The sequence below is a fragment of the Salvelinus alpinus genome, chromosome 5 (genome assembly GCF_045679555.1).
Source record: "Salvelinus alpinus chromosome 5, SLU_Salpinus.1, whole genome shotgun sequence".
Taxonomy (NCBI): Eukaryota; Metazoa; Chordata; class Actinopteri; order Salmoniformes; family Salmonidae; genus Salvelinus; species Salvelinus alpinus.
Window position 1 is genome coordinate 18,293,720 of NC_092090.1, and position 18,228 is coordinate 18,311,947.

General features: G+C 44.3%; 1 protein-coding gene across 4 annotated transcripts in view; it reads right to left on the reverse strand.

Annotated features, from left to right (window-relative positions):
* Positions 1-234: 234 nt before the first annotated feature.
* The window catches only part of LOC139575638 (golgin subfamily B member 1-like), a 45,970-nt gene continuing 27,976 nt past the window's right edge, over positions 235-18,228 (reverse strand). For 2 of the 4 annotated variants that reach the window (XM_071400813.1, XM_071400812.1), the window contains exons 22-28: positions 10,530-10,642; positions 8,639-8,843; positions 8,319-8,459; positions 7,970-8,070; positions 7,489-7,602; positions 4,741-4,855; positions 235-3,143 (exon numbers count right to left, since the gene is read on the reverse strand). In XM_071400813.1, coding sequence (XP_071256914.1) covers positions 2,985-3,143; positions 4,741-4,855; positions 7,489-7,602; positions 7,970-8,070; positions 8,319-8,459; positions 8,639-8,843; positions 10,530-10,642 — 948 coding nt within the window. In that variant the 3' untranslated portion in view covers positions 235-2,984. Of the gene's footprint in view, positions 3,144-4,740; positions 4,856-7,488; positions 7,603-7,969; positions 8,071-8,318; positions 8,460-8,638; positions 8,844-10,529; positions 10,643-11,032; positions 18,227-18,228 lie in introns of those variants that run through there. The other 2 variants (XM_071400815.1, XM_071400814.1) reach the window with 2 other exon arrangements.

The window sequence follows — 18,228 nt, forward strand, 5'->3', positions numbered from 1 at the left end:
CAGCAGTCTTGTATAACTAAGCTTGTGGGGACACAGAATTCAGTCCCATTCAAAATCCTATTTTCCCTAACCTAGCTACTAACCCTACCACTAATTCTAACCTTAACCCCCTAGAAATAGCATTTGTCCTTGTGGCGACAAACAAAATGTCCCCAGTTGGTCAAATATTTGTTGTTCGTTTACTATTTTTGTGGGGACTTCACGTCCACACACATCAAAAACAGGTAACTTGAGTCGTGTTTTTCAAACAGATTTATTAAAATTCCTTTCTTTGTGAAAGTCAACCTCTCAAGGTATTGAAGCCATTAATGCCTGGATAGGATAGTATTTCTGTCCCAAACGATTTCACTTCTACAAAATAGAGCCTATTTAGAAAATATGACATTTCGGCTTCACTCAGTAGCATTTCCTCTTATAAATAGATGTATTTTGTCATCCTTTCCTCAATCACACCATATATACAGACCATCAGGACCACGGTACCATAACACCAACGTTAGAACAGGGTGGTATCCATTATCTTTGTATCTGTGCCATTACAGCGTCTGACAGCTTGGGCAGCGCCATTGAAGTAGTCAATCTTCTTCTTCACGATTAGCTGATCCCTCCTAATGATCCGGTTGGACATGACTCCAACAGGGTTACCAGGAGGGATCAGCCAATGAAGTTGGAAGTCCAACCCAGTTGACTACATTAAAATGGTGGAAGCACTCAATGGCGCTGCCCATGCTAATACAGCCTTTTGGCCACTAAAGGCCTCTATCATTCTCTATGGTGGTATTCCACAAAGCAGGAGCAATGTTTTTAGCTCAGCTGGCTAACTACCGTAAATATTCTGAAACACCAGATTTCCTATCCTGGTCCCAAATCTGTTTGTGCTCTGGCCAACTCCATTGTTCATTGTCAAGCCAAACGTGTTTGGTATAACAATGAGTGACAAAGAGTTTGCATGATGGCACAAACAGCCTGTCACTCAGGCTTCATATTTCCTAGTGCAGAGATGTAATAAACACACTTGTTATTAGTATGCCATTCTCTCAGGACTTCCCATGCTAAACTTGAAACAGATGAGATACGAACCAGAGAAATACAAATAGTGTCTCAAAGTAAGATGGCTGACATATTGCCTCCTGCTTTGTGAATTGCCGCCCTACGTTATCAAACATGTGACTCACTCAGCATGTAATCAATCAACAGATGAAGTAGACATGTACAGTGAACAACAGAGCATTGGGGGGCACAGAGCAACAAATAGATACATAAATACACAAAGTAGACTTTCAAGGGTGCACACTCGCACCCTTTTACACTCCAGCCTTAAATACAACATCTTACTTACACACTTACCAGGGTACATGCTCACAAACGGGGTAGGAGGATATTTTTCAGACCATGTGATCTGACAAGGTAAAACCTTTAGGGTCCAGTTAGATCCTATTACTAGGGTCCAGTTAGATCCTTTTACTAGGGTCCAGATAGATCCTATTACTAGGGTCCAGTTAGATCCTATTACTAGGGTCCAGTTAGATCCTATTACTAGGGTCCAGTTAGATCCTTTTACTAGGGTCCAGTTAGATCCTATTACTAGGGTCCAGTTAGATCCTATTACTAGGGTCCAGATAGATCCTATTACTAGGGTCCAGTTAGATCCTATTACTAGGGTCCAGTTAGATCCTATTACTAGGGTCCAGTTAGATCCTATTACTAGGGTCCAGTTAGATCCTTTTACTAGGGTCCAGTTAGATCCTTTTACTAGGGTCCAGTTAGATCCTTTTACTAGGGTCCAGATAGATCATATTACTAGGGTCCAGTTAGATCCTATTACTAGGGTCCAGTTAGATCCTATTACTAGGGTCCAGTTAGATCCTATTACTAGGGAGCAGATCAGTATTTCCTTATCAGGACACGTGGTCAGATAAAACTCCTGGCCCTACATTATGTTGAATATCTTTGCTGAAGGAGAGAAGGGAAACCTCCACCCCCTGATGAGAGTTTTAGTGCATAGCTTTGAATGCAGCAGCTATAGAATACACCTTATAATTGTGCCAAGGCCACCATGAGACAGTTATTACCCAGGAGACACCAGGGGGTGCCAAAGGGACCATTGTGCCATGGCCTGGTAGTGCCAGGTTGAGCAGCAGTGGGTTGGTATTGGGGAGAAGGGTTGAGCAGCAGTGCAATAACATAAGCATATTTGCAGAAATAGTAGTATGGGTAGCTTTTCCCACCCTTCTCTCCTGAAATACCGTATCTGCGTTTTGCCAGACACCAGCATCAGTCTGAGTGGGGCATTTTCAGCATGTTGTTGATGTATCATCTCAGACTTACACCAGTCTTTGTTCTCCAAGGTCAAATCTAAATGAGGTTACAGTGGACTAGTGTTTTTTTCTTGTACACGTGCAAATGAACACACACACTTGCGCACACACATGTGTTTCAAACACACACACACACGTACGTACATCTTAGGCTAGCGTTCATGTAGAATGGATATGGCTTTCTGTTCCCTCTCAGGCTTTAACACATAACAGACAGGATCGAAACGGCACTTTCTCCTGAGACACTCCAAAGGGTGAGTCTTAAAAGTCAATAACAGTCTTCTTCCCCTCGCCTCCATCTGCACTGATCTGACAAAAAAATGATGGGTGAAAACAACAAGGTAGGATCTAACCAAAGGATCCACTTTCAGCTGTCCATTTTCTTTTCAGACCAGTGAGAACCAAGGGCAGGAGTCGAGGCGAAGAAGCCACAAGACTTTCGAGACACACCCCAAAAGCCCTCACTCTTATGAAAACTCTGGATACTAGACAAAAACCTGCAGCTTATTCTGAAAGGTGGAATAACGTTCCAGGGAAAAAACACATTGTGAACTACCTAGAAATGGAGTAGAACAGACATTCGTCTTTGTCGTGGAGGAAACGGGCCTCATAGTCTGCTCTATACATTTCTATCTGCAATTTGTGATTGTTTTCACCCCCACGACACTAGAGGGCGCCGGTGAGGCACATGAGGACAGCCACGTGCAGAATCAGCAGGTAGCCAAGGAAGAGGTAGCGCGAGCGGGCCCGTGACGTCAGCAGCTTGGAGCAGTACAGGCTCCGCCCCCGAATCCAGCGCCTGCAGGCCAGCATCCCGCCTTTCACCTGGTTAGGAGAGGGAGGGGAGGAGAGGGAGGGGAGAGTCATTCGTCAAACAGGCATTGGTAATCATAGTGGTTGCCATTGGTCATCATACATGTGATTGATGATTGGTGAGTCAAGAAGAACAGTCCTAGCCTGAGTGCCAGTCTGTTTGTGCCATCATGCCAACTCCTTGTCATGCCCAACACGTTTGCCTTGCAATGACAGTAATGGAGTTGGCCAGAGCACATAGTAGAATGAGGATGCACATGTAAAAAAAACACACGTTTTAGCTTGATTCTTTTTACATTTGTTGAATTCAATATCTAAACCAGCCCCAACATTACCTCTGCCTTCCAGGGGTGCTGACAAGAGCACAAACAGATCTGGGACCAGGTAGTTCTGCATCGGTGGCGGCTGGTGCTGTTTAAGATTAGGGAGGATGTTCGTTTTTTTGTTGGTGCATGGCCTTATTTCTATTACATCATATTGGATGATGTAATTCTTATTCCATTCACCCAGCTCAATGTAACATCCATAGGTTTAGGCTACTACAAGATACTCAACTTTGCCGTATAAGAATCATGATGTTGCTACACCCTAGCCTACAAATGAAAGTTTAGAACGTAGTTGCACAGGTCGAGAGACACATTTTGGTAATCAAAATGACAGACAGTGACACATTCAACGCAGCCTTGAACACTCCTGCCTGCGTTTAGCTGATCTGGGGTGTAATCATTAGTCCAAACAGTTGCAAAATGGAAAAATAACTTTTCATTGGACAAATTCAGGTAAGTCTCTCCCCATTTCATTTGCTTCCATTTTTTTATATTTTTCTTTTTTCATATATTTTTTTACCGTTTTTTCCCCAATTTCGTGCTATCCAATTGGTAGTTACAGTCCTGTCTCATCGCAGCAACTCCAGTACGGACTCGGGAGAGGCGAAGGTCGATCCCTGCCGGCCAAACCCTCCCCTAACCCGGACGACGCTGGGCCAATTGTGTGCTGCCCCATGGGTCTCCCGGTCGCGACAGAGCCTGGACTTGAACCCAGAATCTCTAGTGGCACAGCTAGCACTGCGATGCAGTACCTTAGACCACTGTGCCACTCGGGAGGCCCATATTTGCTTCCATTTATTAAGAAACGTTTAGAAACAGAATCGGCGGAATGAATACACCCGATCACACAGTTCACTTTCATAGTATCCACATACAGCATCAAACACTTTCCATCTGGCATCTACAGGCTCTCCTCCTCTCACCTTTTCCCTTCGCTTGTGGACTTCAGTGCACAACAGCGGTCTGTGACCAGGTGAAAAAAAGACGTATCCAAGCCAAACCGCTACACAGCCTTCATTATTGTCACCATATTAACGTTATAGTCAACCTAGAACTAACACGTTAGTAAACCCACAATTCAATCCATGTGTACAATCACACAAAACAGTGTACAGCAAGCAGTTTAGCAGTTACACCGACGGGCCACGGTGGCAATAAATTAATTGGATTGAGATACAGCAAAGAAACAGACAGATTTTAATGGGTATTTTTATTATTATGCCAAATAGCTTTCCACAGGGTTGCGGACATCGACTCATTTAAGTTTTGTGAGTAACACTGACCTTGCGTGTGACCAGGGGTTCGTTGGGATTGAGGATGAGGGCCTCCCACTCCTCCTCTGTATCCAGCTGGATGCTGAAGTCTCTCTGGGTCGTCCTGGATGGACTGGAGTCAACACTGGAGAGGAAAGAGACATCCACCTTTACTACTGAGTGTGTGTGTGAATTCAATTTAAATAACTTTATTCATCCCTGCGCGGCAATTACTTTATGCATGTGCTTCTGCAACAACAACCAAAACTACCACAGCGACAACCATTCACATCATCATCAAATCATCATTTACCAGCATAACAACTACTGACAGGTCTATTTAAAAAGCACCTGTGTCAGAAAGTATGAACATGTGCCAAAGAGAAAGGGTCTATTCTCATTGATGAGAATTAAGAATTATTTTGAAAGATTCTCGAGAGTAGGAGCTAAGGGTCTATTCTTCTTATTTCTAGAGATTCTTGAGAGGAATTGATTCTCGAGAAGTATTGATTCTCGAGAGGTATTGATTCTCGAGAGGTATTGATTCATGAGAGACATTACTGTAATGTAAAGGTAAGTATTTCTCACGTCTCGAACGATACCTCCGGAGTTCACGCACGACACTCACCCGACAGCTCCACCCCTCTAAGCAGGACAGTGTAAACAGCATTTTCAATGTATAGTTTAATGAGTTTTCACCTGAAACTGCAGTAACAGCCTGCTACATTCTGAAATGATCGCTGTATATTTAAGAAAGTGATGCTCAACAGTGTTTTTCCTCCCTTGGCTGCTCTGAGCCAACATCCAGGCAAGAAGCTGATCAACTCACTAGGGGATTTATCAAAAGTATTCATTCGCAATTTTGCATTTACCACATATAATAACTTCCACGATGTTGATAAAATGAAGCCTGGTTTGTTCAAAGGTGACTTTAATACGCTGAAACTATCCTTTTCGTATAAGAGGGGTAAACGTTAATGTTTGATATGCTAACGTTACTAGCTAGCATAGCTGACTAGCTGTATTACATTTACATTTTAGCCAACTTTTTCTACCCAGAGCGACTTACATGAGCAATTAGGGTTAAGGGCACACTTGCAGATTTCTTTTACCTAGTCGGCTCTGGGATTCGAACCAGCAAACGCTCGGTTACCTGCACAACGCCCTTAAACGCTGGGCTACCTGTTGCAAGCTACATCTTGCAAGCTAAGTTTAGCTAATACGCGTAAGAACAAGAAAAAAATTAACTTTAATTGTCTGCAGATGCTTGTGAATTGTTGCATTATTCAAGAGTGTAATACGGTTTGGTTGCATTATTCAAGAGCGTAGTTAATATGTTTTAGAGGAAAAGTTGCTCGCATTGTTGAATAGTTTGAAAGTTTACTGGCTAGTCAGTGGCTACTGCCATACTGATATTTACAGTAAACTTGGAGCTGCAGAGCAACAATGTCACGTTGCCAGCCTCAACGAAAGGTAAGGCAAGCTTGTAACGTAAATTGAAAAGTTGATGTACATATTATGTAAATTGTAATCTTGTCATGCTGCCTCTCCTTAAATATTTGTCAATGAGAATAGCCTCTAAGTGAATTTGTGCGTGTCTATTACACCATGCCCAAACTGGGCACATGCGCCAAAATCGATTTTGTCCCGCCACACGATCACGATACACAGGTTGAAATATCAAAACAAACTCTGAACCAATTATATTAATATTGGGACAGGTCGAAAAGCATTAAACATTTATGGCAATTTATCTAGCTAGCTAGCAGTTACTAGCTAATTTGTCCTATTTAGCTAGCTTTCTGTTGCTAGCTAATTTGTCCTGGGATATAAACGTTGAGTTGTTATTTTACCTGAAATGCACAAGGTCCTCTACTCCGACAATTTACAATTATAATTTATAATTGGCTCATTCATCCCCCTCCTCTCCCCTGTAACTATTCCCCAGGTCGTTGCTGCAAATGAGAACGTGTTCTCAGTCAACTTACCTGGTAAAATAACGGTAAAATAAATAAATAAATAAAAATTAATCCACACATAAAACGGTCAACCGAATCATTTCTAGTCATCTATCCTCATTTCAGGCTTTTTCTTCTTTGGACTTTATATGGCGATTGGCATCTAACTTTCATAATAAGATGTATTACCACAACCAACCGACTGACCTCAGTTCATCTTTCAATCACCCACATGAGGAGATGGCACGTGGGTATATGCTTCTAAAAGCCAATGAGGAGATGGGAGAGGCAGGACTTGCATTGCGTTCAGCATCACAAATAGAAGCAACTTCTATTTTAGCGCCTGGCAACGCAGACGCTCTTTGGCGCGCGAGCAGTGTGGGTGCAATGATTGAATAACATTATTATTTTGCAACGCTCACGCACTCGTCCGGTTTGGGTAGCGTGTTAGAGTGTGAGAGAGAGAGACACACACTCTGTCTCTATGTTATTAATGGTAAAATTAAAGTTTATTAGCTACATTTCCTGCCGTCTCCCCTAATGTCAGTGATGGTGTTGACATTGAAGGCTGTAGTGAACGTTGAGAATGCTGTGAGGCCAGACTGCTGTTTGGCATGACAATGAGTTGGCATGGTAACTCAAACAGACTGGCACCCACACGTAGTGTGAGAATAGCTGTGTGTGTGTGTGTCCAGTTGTGGCAAAATCTTTACCTATCCCAGTACTACAGAATACATATTATCATCATCCTCCTCCTCAGACCAGACCCCTCCCCTAGGCATGTCTCAACCCTGCATTAGTGTGTGTGTGTGCGTGTCACCTCTTGGCTCTGTCCTCAGCCAGTCCCAGAGCTTCCTCAGCTGCTTCCCTCCTGGTCCTCTCTTCAGCCAGACTCTCACTTAGCTGAACCACGCTCTGCTCCACCTCCACCAGCCTGGAACACACACACAATGTAGTCATTCTGACACGCCCTGTCATGCCAAACAGTCTGGCATCACGGTATTCTCAATGTTCACTATGAAACCGTATTTATGAGCGGTCACTGATTGGTTGTTGATATATATGAAGACTGGCAGACTGTTTGGCTTGACACTGACAGCAATGGTTGGCAAGAGCACAAACAGATCTGGAAACAGGCTGACCATGCATGGACACAGAGCGAGAGAAAGAAAGGGAGAGAAAGAAAGTGAGAACATAAGAGAGAGAGAGCAAAACATACCAAGAAAGTGAGAGAGCGAGACAGACAGAGAGAGAGAGAGAGAGAGTTTGAGAGAGAGACAGACGAAGGGACAGAGAGTCACCTGGTCCTGAGCTCGCCGGCCTCCAGTGCTTCCATGTCTACCACAGCACTGCTCCTCTCCTGGGGAGCTCCTGGAGCCACTTCTACAGACACCGCCCCCTGCTGGACGGGAGAGACAACAGCAGGACATTTGAGCTGATTCACTTCAGTAGGATGAGCATGTGTCCAACGTTATATGCAAACATACATATAGTAACCTACTGACACAGAGCACAGCCAGGCTACTATTCATTAAAACACACACGGACAAGGATACACACAGTCAGACACAGATACCAGACAAACACACACAAACACACTATAGTCATTCAGACACCAGACAAGCCTGAGACACACACACGACTTTCTACCTTTGCAAGGCCCTGGTGGTGCTGGTTAGGCAGGGCCTGGTTCTCCAGCCAATAGCAGCGGTTCTGGGTGTCTCTCAGCGTCTGAGACACTGCCCTCAGCTGGGCCGACACACCCCCTTTCTCCTCCACCAACTGCTGCAGCTGAGATAGGGAGATGAGGAGAGGACAGAGGAGCGGTTGGGAGGAGAGAAGATTTGTGTTGAGTATGGTGAACTTAGTAGAAAATTATTCAATACCTGTGCGTTGGTTTCTGTGTTCAGCACTTTGGTTGCTGAGCTGATTTGGGTCGTTTTGTGAGTGCGTGCGTGTGTGTTCAGTACCTTGGCGTTGAGCTGCTGGCAGTGCAGATCTCTCTGCTGGATCTCATAAAGGCAGCGCTGCAGGTGACTCTGCAGCTGAGTTCTCTCTGCCTGGGGCTGGGTCAGTGACGGGTCATCAGACACATCCTTTCCCACCAGGGCCATGGTCTCCTTCCTCTCCCCAGCCAGACGCTGGCACTCAGACTGCAGCCTGCTACTCTCAGACCTGGGGAGGAACAGAGGTCAGAGGTCATTGCCTCAACACTTGAGTGAGCCACTGGTGGACCCAGTCAGTAGTGTGGTTTATTCAGTGGTCTCTGTTTAGTAGCGGACAATCAATCTATTTGTATGGCTGCAGTAAGCAGTGAACCACAACTGGGCAAAACAAGGAACACACATGGAGGCGTGGGTCAGGGGAGATTCCAATTCCACTTCAAACGCAGTCAATATAAGAGGCGTATTGAAAATAGATGTGCCTTTTTTTCCCCAATTCTCTAACTGAAATGGAATTGAGCCCTGCTTTGTATTGGAGATGGGGTTGGCAGGAGATCTAGCAGCTGAAGGGGATTGTCATCACGAGACAACTCATATAGTGCTTGACCATGGGGACCTGCCAGGGCATGTGAGCGAGTGGGGGTTGGGAGGGCTCTGTGTGGGTGGGGAGACAACCTGAAGGGACACAATGAGGACAGATGAATGGGCTGTCACCTGCTGGTGAGCTAAACACTTTTTCTGGTGCAGCAACAGTTTCCACTGTGGTAACTAGATGCCATCTGTTGCGTAACAATTACATCATTTGCAATTTTTTGTGTGAAATGTGAAGCGGGGCCTTTGTTCACCATTTACACTCAGGGGAATTGGCATATTTGAACAGGGCCAAATAATAATTTCTCTAACAGAAAATAATATGAGAAGCATAGGCCTATGTACAATCATGGTAGAAGTTGAAAGGGAACACCCAACATTTCATCTGACAAGATAAACTTGTTAATTTTATGTGATTTTTACATTTACTCTACTTTTCGCAGCATCTGTATACATTTGATAACATGATAACAATATTCACGCAACATTTGGGGTAATTGCAACATAAGACAATAAAATGACAAGGGTTTGAGTGAGAGGTCTGACTGGTGTCTCCATGAGGCCTCACACCTCTCCAAACTGTGGGTTTGAGTGAGAGGTCTGACTGGTGTCTCCAAGAGGCCACACACCTCTCCAAACTATGCATAGTTCCTAAGTAATTTCAATACATGTATCACTCAACGAAAGAGCCTTCAAGCTGTGCAATTGAGGAAGTTACATAATAAAAATAAAATAAAGGTTAAGTAAATACAAAAATATATATAAAAATGAAACTTAAAAGTGAAGCAAGCACAGTGGTAGTTTTTTGTTTGGAACACAGCCCTGCATCCCCACCATTACTGTCTAGGTCAGGTGGGCATGCTCATTCTATTGCCAACAAGACTAGCCAAGTTCTAAAAAACGATTATACGGCGTTAGGATTTCCCAAGGCACTTCAGAGAAACACACACATTTTGATGAGCAAAGAATGGAGTGGTGAGGGCATTCAGGTGCGTGTTCCACTGCAACTTCTCTTCACAATAAAGCAAACATTCTGTTTAGATCAACCCAGGGTATGATGGGTTGTAATTCTACATCAATCATAGAGATCATACATTTCCATACTGTGAATTTAGAAATGTGAAGTGCACATTTGGACTCCCGTGTGTGTGGTTTGCTTGTATTACATCAAAGACATATTTATTATAATCCTCGACGTCTCATCTTTCAGAACACATTGAGTGCTTTCGAGCATTGACCTCACCAATGTGCAAAAGTAACCCAATTGGCAGAAGTAATACAATTTAATGGCCAACTCAAATCTTTGTAGGTTCAGTTAGGATCTTACCTCAGTTCAGCCAGCTCTGCCTGGTACCCGCTGACTTCTGTTTCAGTCTGCAGTTTGAAGGCCTGTGCCTGCTGCAAGGCGCTCTGCAGCTCATCCACCCTCTGTCTCGTCTCCTTCAATAGACAAAACAAACCACTAGAGACACAACAACAACGCACATTGAGGAGACTCATTTGAACACTTCACAAAAAAACTGCATTCCTGCGACACAACCAAATTGTCATGCTTGCACACACCAAAGCCATGACAGGTAGATTAGCTATTTTACTGGTCCCCTGCATGCTGTCAGGAAGTTCACACACCAAAGCCATGACAGGTAGATTAGCTTTTTGACTGGTCCCCTGCATGCTGTCAGGAAGTTCACACACCAAAGCCATGACAGGTAGATTAGCTTTTTGACTGGTCCCCTGCATGCTCTCAGCAAGTTCACACACACAGCCTAAACCAAAACACAACCAAATGACAACCAAACAACATGCTTTGAGTCACAACTGGTGACTTACCAGCCCATCTCTCCCAGTCTGAAGGACCTGAATACCACTGCTTCTATGGCTATTTGACTCCCCCGTGTTTGCGATGTCTACTACCTCTGGACCTAATCCTTGCCTGGACTCGAATGCCCTCTTTGCCCCAGCCAGCTCCTCCATCAGCCGGTCTCGGTCATCTTGGAGGCTGGCCATGGACCTAGAGAAAGCCGATACCTTACTGCTATATGTGTTGTTTTCCAGGGAAACCCGTTGGAGCTGCCCTTCCTTCTCTGACAAGGCCACAGACAGCTCGTCTACCAGTGAAGTGAGCTGGGAGGGAGCATCTTTGCTCTCTAGAGCAGAGAGTTTCTGTACCAGTATATGTCTCTCTTTGGCCAAGGTGGCCAGCTCCGAGGTCGTGTCGCCTAGACATCTCTCCACCTTGGTCATGGCCCCCTGGGTCTCTCGGAGCTCCTCGTCGTATCGGTTCTGGAGGATCTTGAAGTCCTCGATGAGCTGGTCGCGGTCGTTCTGCAAGGCGGCCATGGCTTTACCCAGAGACTCGTTCTGAGACTTCAGGTCCGTGCTTTGGACTCTAGCATTGGACAGCAGCTGCTCAGTGTGCATCAGGTCCCTGGCCAGCTCAGCAAGCCTCTGGTCAGCGGTCTCCTTCTCGTTTCTCATCAGTTCGACTTCTTGTTCAAAGGCATCGAGCTCGCTGTTGTACTTGTCCTCTGCCTCTCCCAGTTTCTTCTCAGTCTCGCGCTCCAGGAGCTGCAGGCTGCCTTTCCAGTCATCCGCTGCCACTTTCTGAGCAAACAGTTTTTGCTGGAGGTCGTTACATTCCGCAGCTTTGGCTGCCACGGCATGCTGCAAGTCGGCAATCACTTTGCCTTTATTCGTTTCTTGCATTCCCTTATTCAGGGCCAATATGTTAGCTTCCAGATCAGTGACCTGTGTTTGAAGTTTGGAATTCTCAGCTTTTAAGGCATCGCTTGCCTCTCCTTCCCTCTCGAGTTCCAGAAGGGTCTTCCGGTTCTGCTTTTCAGCTGTTGCTTTTTGGTTTTCCAGGTTTTTGATGGCATCTTGCTGCTTCCTGAGCAACTCTTTCAACTGGCTGTCCTTCAAGGACAGGACCTGATTCAAGTCTTCTCTATATCTGATCAGCTGTGCCCTGAGCATGGCATTCTCAGAGTTCAGATCATCCATCTGATGAAGGAGAGTCCTAATCTCGTGTTTAAGGCCCTTGGTTGCACTGAGGTCTCCTTCAGCCGACCCCTCCTTGCCTTGCATTACAGTCTGATTCCTTGCCTCAGACATCCTATATTCTGACATCAAACGCTCTCTCTCTGTCTGCAAGGAGACCATGGAGTTCCTGAATGTTTCCATCTGAGCAGCCATTTTTTCCTTTTCCTGAATGGACTTGTCAACTTTCATTTGAAGGGATTTTACTTTGTTCTCCAGTCTTCTGAACTCATTGTCAGCTTTCTCCCTTTCATAGTACAAGGCGGTTAGTCTGTCCTCGTAGCCTTTAACCTGGGCACGGTGATTGGCTTGCAGCTGTTCTAGATACCCAGACATCTGTCCATCTCTGGAGGACAGCAGAGAGGAGATTTCTGCATCTTTGTTCTGCAGGAGTGACTTCAGGTGCAGTGAAATGGCCTCCTGTTTCTCAAAATCAACCTGAAGCATGTCACTGTGAGACTGCGAGAGGAGTAGCTGGGACTCTGTGTCTAAAAGTGTATTTTCCAGCTGCCGGAGATCAAACTCCATTTTAGATGTGGAATCTACACTGCCAGTGAGATGTCTGTTGAGTACACTCCTATCCTGTTCTAATCTCTCAACCTGCTCACTCAGTTCCTGCAACTGTTGATTCAGGAGCTCCACGGTTTCGTTAAGCTCTCTATTGCTGGCACCCATTATAAACAACTGCCTCTGCTGAGCTGTGGCAGCTACTGTGTAATCACCAAGTGTCCTTTCGAGCCTCGACTTGGTTACCTGCAGTTCAGTCATCTCCTTCTCTTTCACTCGAATGTCTTCAAGGAATCTCGTTATGACAAAGCCCTGTTCTAGAAGCTGGCTATCCTTCTCATGCAAGGTATTTAGGAACATATCATTCCACTGTTTCACAGCATTGGTACCCTGAGGACTAGAGGACAGGGCTGCTAACTTAGCCAAATTAGTGTCCGCCTCTCTCTTCAGAGTATTCATCTGTAAATCTTGAGAATCCATTTTCCTCTTCAATTCTAACACTACCTGACTCTCCTTCTCCTTGGAACCCAGAAGTTCCTCTATATGTTGCTGTAAAATTACCTCTCTCTCCATGAAAATACTCTTTTGCTGCTCAGCTACATGCTGTAGTGCTTTAGTTCTCTCCATGACCTGACATTCTGATTGATTGTTCTTTTCTGATACTACCTCAACCAATTGGTCTTTTTCAGAGCTAATGTTTGTCAAATCTTTCTTTGCCTCATTGAGAAGGTTCTTGTGTGTGGTAAGCTCAGCTTCAAGATGCCTCCTCCCTTCTTCTAGACAAGATATCCTCTCTGTCATTTCCCTCAGCTCCTTCTCCACCTGTTCATGCGCTGACTCTGAAGCCTTCAGAGACCTTTCTAGGTCTAAAATCAGCTCCTGGTATTTGATGGAGTCATGTTGCAAATGATTGATTTCATGATGCTTTTCTTTCAGCAGTTCCTGTAGCTCCTTCTTTATATTTCTGGAGCCCTCATTGCCTCTCTGGAACTTTTTGAGTTTCTCCTCAAACTCCTTAACTAACTTCAGCTGCTGTTCCTCCTTCTCCTGGCAAACCTGAGTCGGCTTCTCTTTGCTCTCAGTCAATTGAGAGGAGAGCTGTGTGTTCTGGGCTTGGAGAACATTGACTGTCTCTGTCAGTTCATCAATTCTTTCAGAGTTTTTGAGGATCACCATCTCCAAATATTCATTCTCATGTTTTACTTTGTCCGAGATCTCTTGGACATTTTCAAGCTCCTCTTGTAATATAGACTTGTTGTCCTTCAAGATCCTGACCTTCTCATTTAGGCTGATGGTCTCTTGGCGGTGTCTGTTGATCATTTCTTGGAGCTCTGAGATTGCATCGTCTTTTTCTCCCAATTCCTTTTCATGCTTATTCTGCATTTGTTTAATTCTTTCAGAGAGAGTTTCTTTCTCCTTTTGCATTAATTTATTGATTTCCTGTTGGGAAGCAAGTTCTGTCTTCTGTGACTCAATCTGGGCAGTCAGTGAATTATTCAAAATGAGTGCATCATCTAGTTTAAGCTGCATGTTTTGCTCACATGCTTTTGATTCGGTGGGCCACTTTTCTAATGAACAGGTTGCTTCTTTGAGTGCCTCTGCCAGACTGCCATTGTTGAGCTGAATCTCTGTTAGCTTCCGCCTGAGCGCTTCTGAGGACTCTACAAGGCTGTGGATCTCTGCTTCCAAGTGGTTGTTTTTAATAGTCAACTCTTCAACTGTGGCTTTCTGCTTATCGTCAAACTCTAGCAAGTCTATTCTGATTTTTTTATTCTCCTCCTCCAGCTCTTCCATTTTCTGCTGCTTTGCCTTAGTAAACTTTCTCATCTTCTCCTTAATTTTCTCATTTTCATCCTCCATCTCCCCAACTTGCTTCTCCAGATTCTCCCTCTCAGATTCAGATTTGTGTGCTTTAAAGAGAGCTTCTTGTCTCTCTCTTCTTGCCCCCTCCAATAGTTGTCTCATCTTGTCCATTTCGCTACTGACATTCTCGTACGCTTGTAAAAGTGACTCATACTCCTGTTTCAGCTCTGTGTGCTTAGATTTCCACTCCGACAACTCATCCGTCTGCGAGTCTTTCAGGGACTCAAGCTGACACGAAAATGCCTGTTTCTGTTGGGTGATATTTTCTATGGTGAGTTTGAGGCTTTCACAGGCTGCAGCTAAATTGTGATTATCATTGAGGATGCGATCAACCTCGGCAATGAGCTTCTCCTTCTCCTTGCTCAGGGATGATACAGAACTCTCCAGATCCTCTTTTTGTTGTTTCAACTTGGCAACAGACATTTCCAGTACAGTGGATGGTGCCCCAATTTCTTCATTTTTAGCTGAGAGTATACGTATTTGTTCCTTCAGAGAGCTATTATCTTTCAAGATTTCTTTCCTGGAAACTAAGGCTGCTTGAAGCTTCCTGGTGAGAAGTGCTGTTTTGCTTTGGTTGCCCTGATCCTTTGTTTTGCTGGCATCTTCTTGAGACCTCTGCTGAAGCTCATCAACTTCAGTCCTCATCTTTTCCATGGCGACTTCGTGAAGGTGAATCTGCCGCTGCAGTTGCTGTTCCAAGGCAGCAATAAGCTCTTCCTTTTCTGTGGCCAGAGCCTGAGAAATCACCAGGGCATCATCTCTTTCCTTGAGACTCATCTCATATTCTTCAGGGGATATCTTAAGATACTGGACCTCCTTCCCAATTACCCCAATCTGTTCAGAGGATTTATCCTGCAAACCAGGTATCTTTTGAAGAAGCTCCTCATGTACTTTTCCAGCTTCCTTTAGCTGAGCATCCAGCATGGCAACTTCACAGTTTAATTGTTCTATGACCATGAAGGCGCTTTCTTTTTCCTGCTGTAGTGATTCCATGTGCAGCTTATGACTTTCCATTTCAGCCTTGGACTCTGCAGAATGGGACTGTGCTTTTTCAAGCTCCACTTTTAGCTGTTCCTTTTCTTCACCGAGTTGCTGTTGAGTTCCAGCCCAAGTGTTTTGGAGGATTTGAAGTTCAGACGATTGCTGGGCGATGGTAGTGAGTGCATTCTCCAGCTCTCCTTTCATTCGATCCCTGTCCTCTATTAGTTCTTTGCTTTCACTTATAAATTTGTGCAACTGGGATTCTTTCTCACCAACAAGTGCTTCTAAGGTGTGTTTTAGCTCCTCCACTGTGGCTTGTAATGCGCCCAACTGGTTCTGCAGCACCAGGTGGTCATCTACCATAGTTTGTTTTTCCTGCTGGTCCTGCTGCTCGGCCATCTCCATTGCTTGTTGCTGTCTTGCGAGCTCTTCCATCTTCTCCTTTATCTCTGCATGGGCTTTTTCAAGTTGACTTTCTGTGCAGCTCATTCTCTCAGATAATGCTTTGGACTTCTGTTCCAGTGCTATGAGAACCTTATCCTTATTTGCCAACTCAGAGGACATGCTTTCCAGTTTGAAGTGAAGGGTTTCTAGCTCTGCTTGATATGATGAGGAGGCATGGACTTGACTCTCCCTCTCTGATAGGGACATGTTGAGGTCTTGAAGAGTTTTATCCCGTTCCTGTACAAGCAGTCTTAGGGTCTCCAATTCACCTAGCTGAGAGACTGAGGCCTGACTGATTTCTTCGAATTTCTTGACCTTCTGGTCGTAACTTAACTGGACAGCATTAAGGTCATTGGTCTGCTGACAGTGTTGTTCCAGGAGTGCTTTATAATCATCTTTTAATTCTGAAAGCTCTTGGGTGTACTTTTTCTCACTTTCTTGAGACTTCTTTATAGTCTCTTTTCGTGCCAGTAAAGCAGCTTGAGCCTTTTTCTGCATCATTGCCTTTTCTTGCTTCACCTTCGTCAACTCGTTTTCAATGTCAACAGCTGTAGCGCTGGAGCTTGACATGTCCTCCTTCAAACTCTCCTCGCTCTTTTTCATATCCTCTTGAAGCTTCTCTAACCTCAGCATCATACCACTTCTCTCCTGTTCAAAAGCCTCCTCTTTCTCAGAGATGTTGGAATTAAGTTGATCAATGATGATGCTCTTTTCATTGAGATGATGCAGTACTGTTGTCAAACTTGCTTCTTGTTCATCTAGTTTCGCCTGCAAAGTTTGCATATTTATCTCAAAATGTTCTACAAGACTGTCTCGCACTGTTAAGACCTTGGCCAGTTCTAGGAATTCACCCTCTTTCTGATGAACTTGCCGTTTAATATCTGCAACAATGTCTTCATGCTCTTTTGCAGTAGCTTGAGCCTGTAAAGTGAGTTCTTGCAACCGATCCTGTAGGCCTGAAATCTCCATTCCTTTATTCACATTCTGCTCTATTTGATGTTCATGCTCCTCTAGCTTCTTCAATAGTTCTTTCCTTACAACCAGGGCAGCTTGGAGCTTCTTTTTCATGACCTCTTTTTCTTTGGTTAACTTAGTGAGCTGAGTGTTGAGATGATCCTTTTCTTTAACCAAATCTCCATTCTCCAAATCCTTGGTCTCAAGTTCACTTTGAGAGCGTGACAGATGACCTTTGCTCTCTTCTAGTTGCAAGGACATATGTTCAAGCTGTTTCAAAGAGCTACTTTGTGCATTTTCCAAGCTGTCCAGCTGTGAGAGGAAATTACTATTTTCCTCTGCGTATTTCATCCTTTCGTTTGAGGCGGATTCAATTACCTGTGCGACTGAAGCATCTTTCTCCCTCAACTGTTGACTGAGACCTGCTAGCAATTCCTTCTGGTGACTTATTTTGATGGTCATGCAGCTGACCTGCTCATCTTTCGTTTGGATGTCACTAAGTAGAGCTGTCTGTTTAATACCTGCCTCTCTCAGATTTTCAGTCTCAGTTCGGAGCTGTGCATGAAGGTGCTGTATCTTTTCTTGCAACAAAACATTCTGTTGATTCTCACCTTGATAGCCCATTTCTTTATCATTAAGGGTACACTCTGTCCGTTTCAACAATTCTGAAACTGTATTTAATTCACCCCTCAAAGAATCTACCTCACACTGATGTCTTTCTCTCAACTGTTTGAGCATAGTCTGTAGGGAGACATTTTCCTCCTCTAAAGCAACTAATCTAGCAGACATGGTTAGGGACAATACAGACAAATCTTTGTCAGAACACTCTTTGCTGACCTCCAATTGTCTAAACTCACTTTCCATATCTTGAAGAGCCTGCCTCAATTCAATATTATGCTTGTCTTTTTCCTGAACAGATACTAAGATGTTTTCAATGTGAACCCTGGACGTGGATGCCTCTACCTCTTTCGCTTTAAGCAGATCTGAACCCTGTCTAGTTGCTGTTGCTGCCTCTGACAACTTTTCATGTAAACAATCTAGGTCTTGTTTCAAAGCTTGAACTTTAAAATCTTTTGACTTAATTTCATTTTCAACACTTTTCAACTGCTCCGCAATGAGATTTTTATCCTGCGTCTCTCTATCCAGGACCGATAGCCACTCCTTCTCAGAGTCCTGAAGAGTTTGCCCTATCTTTTGAATGTCTGATTTCAATCCGGTGATTTCTTCACCTTTGACAC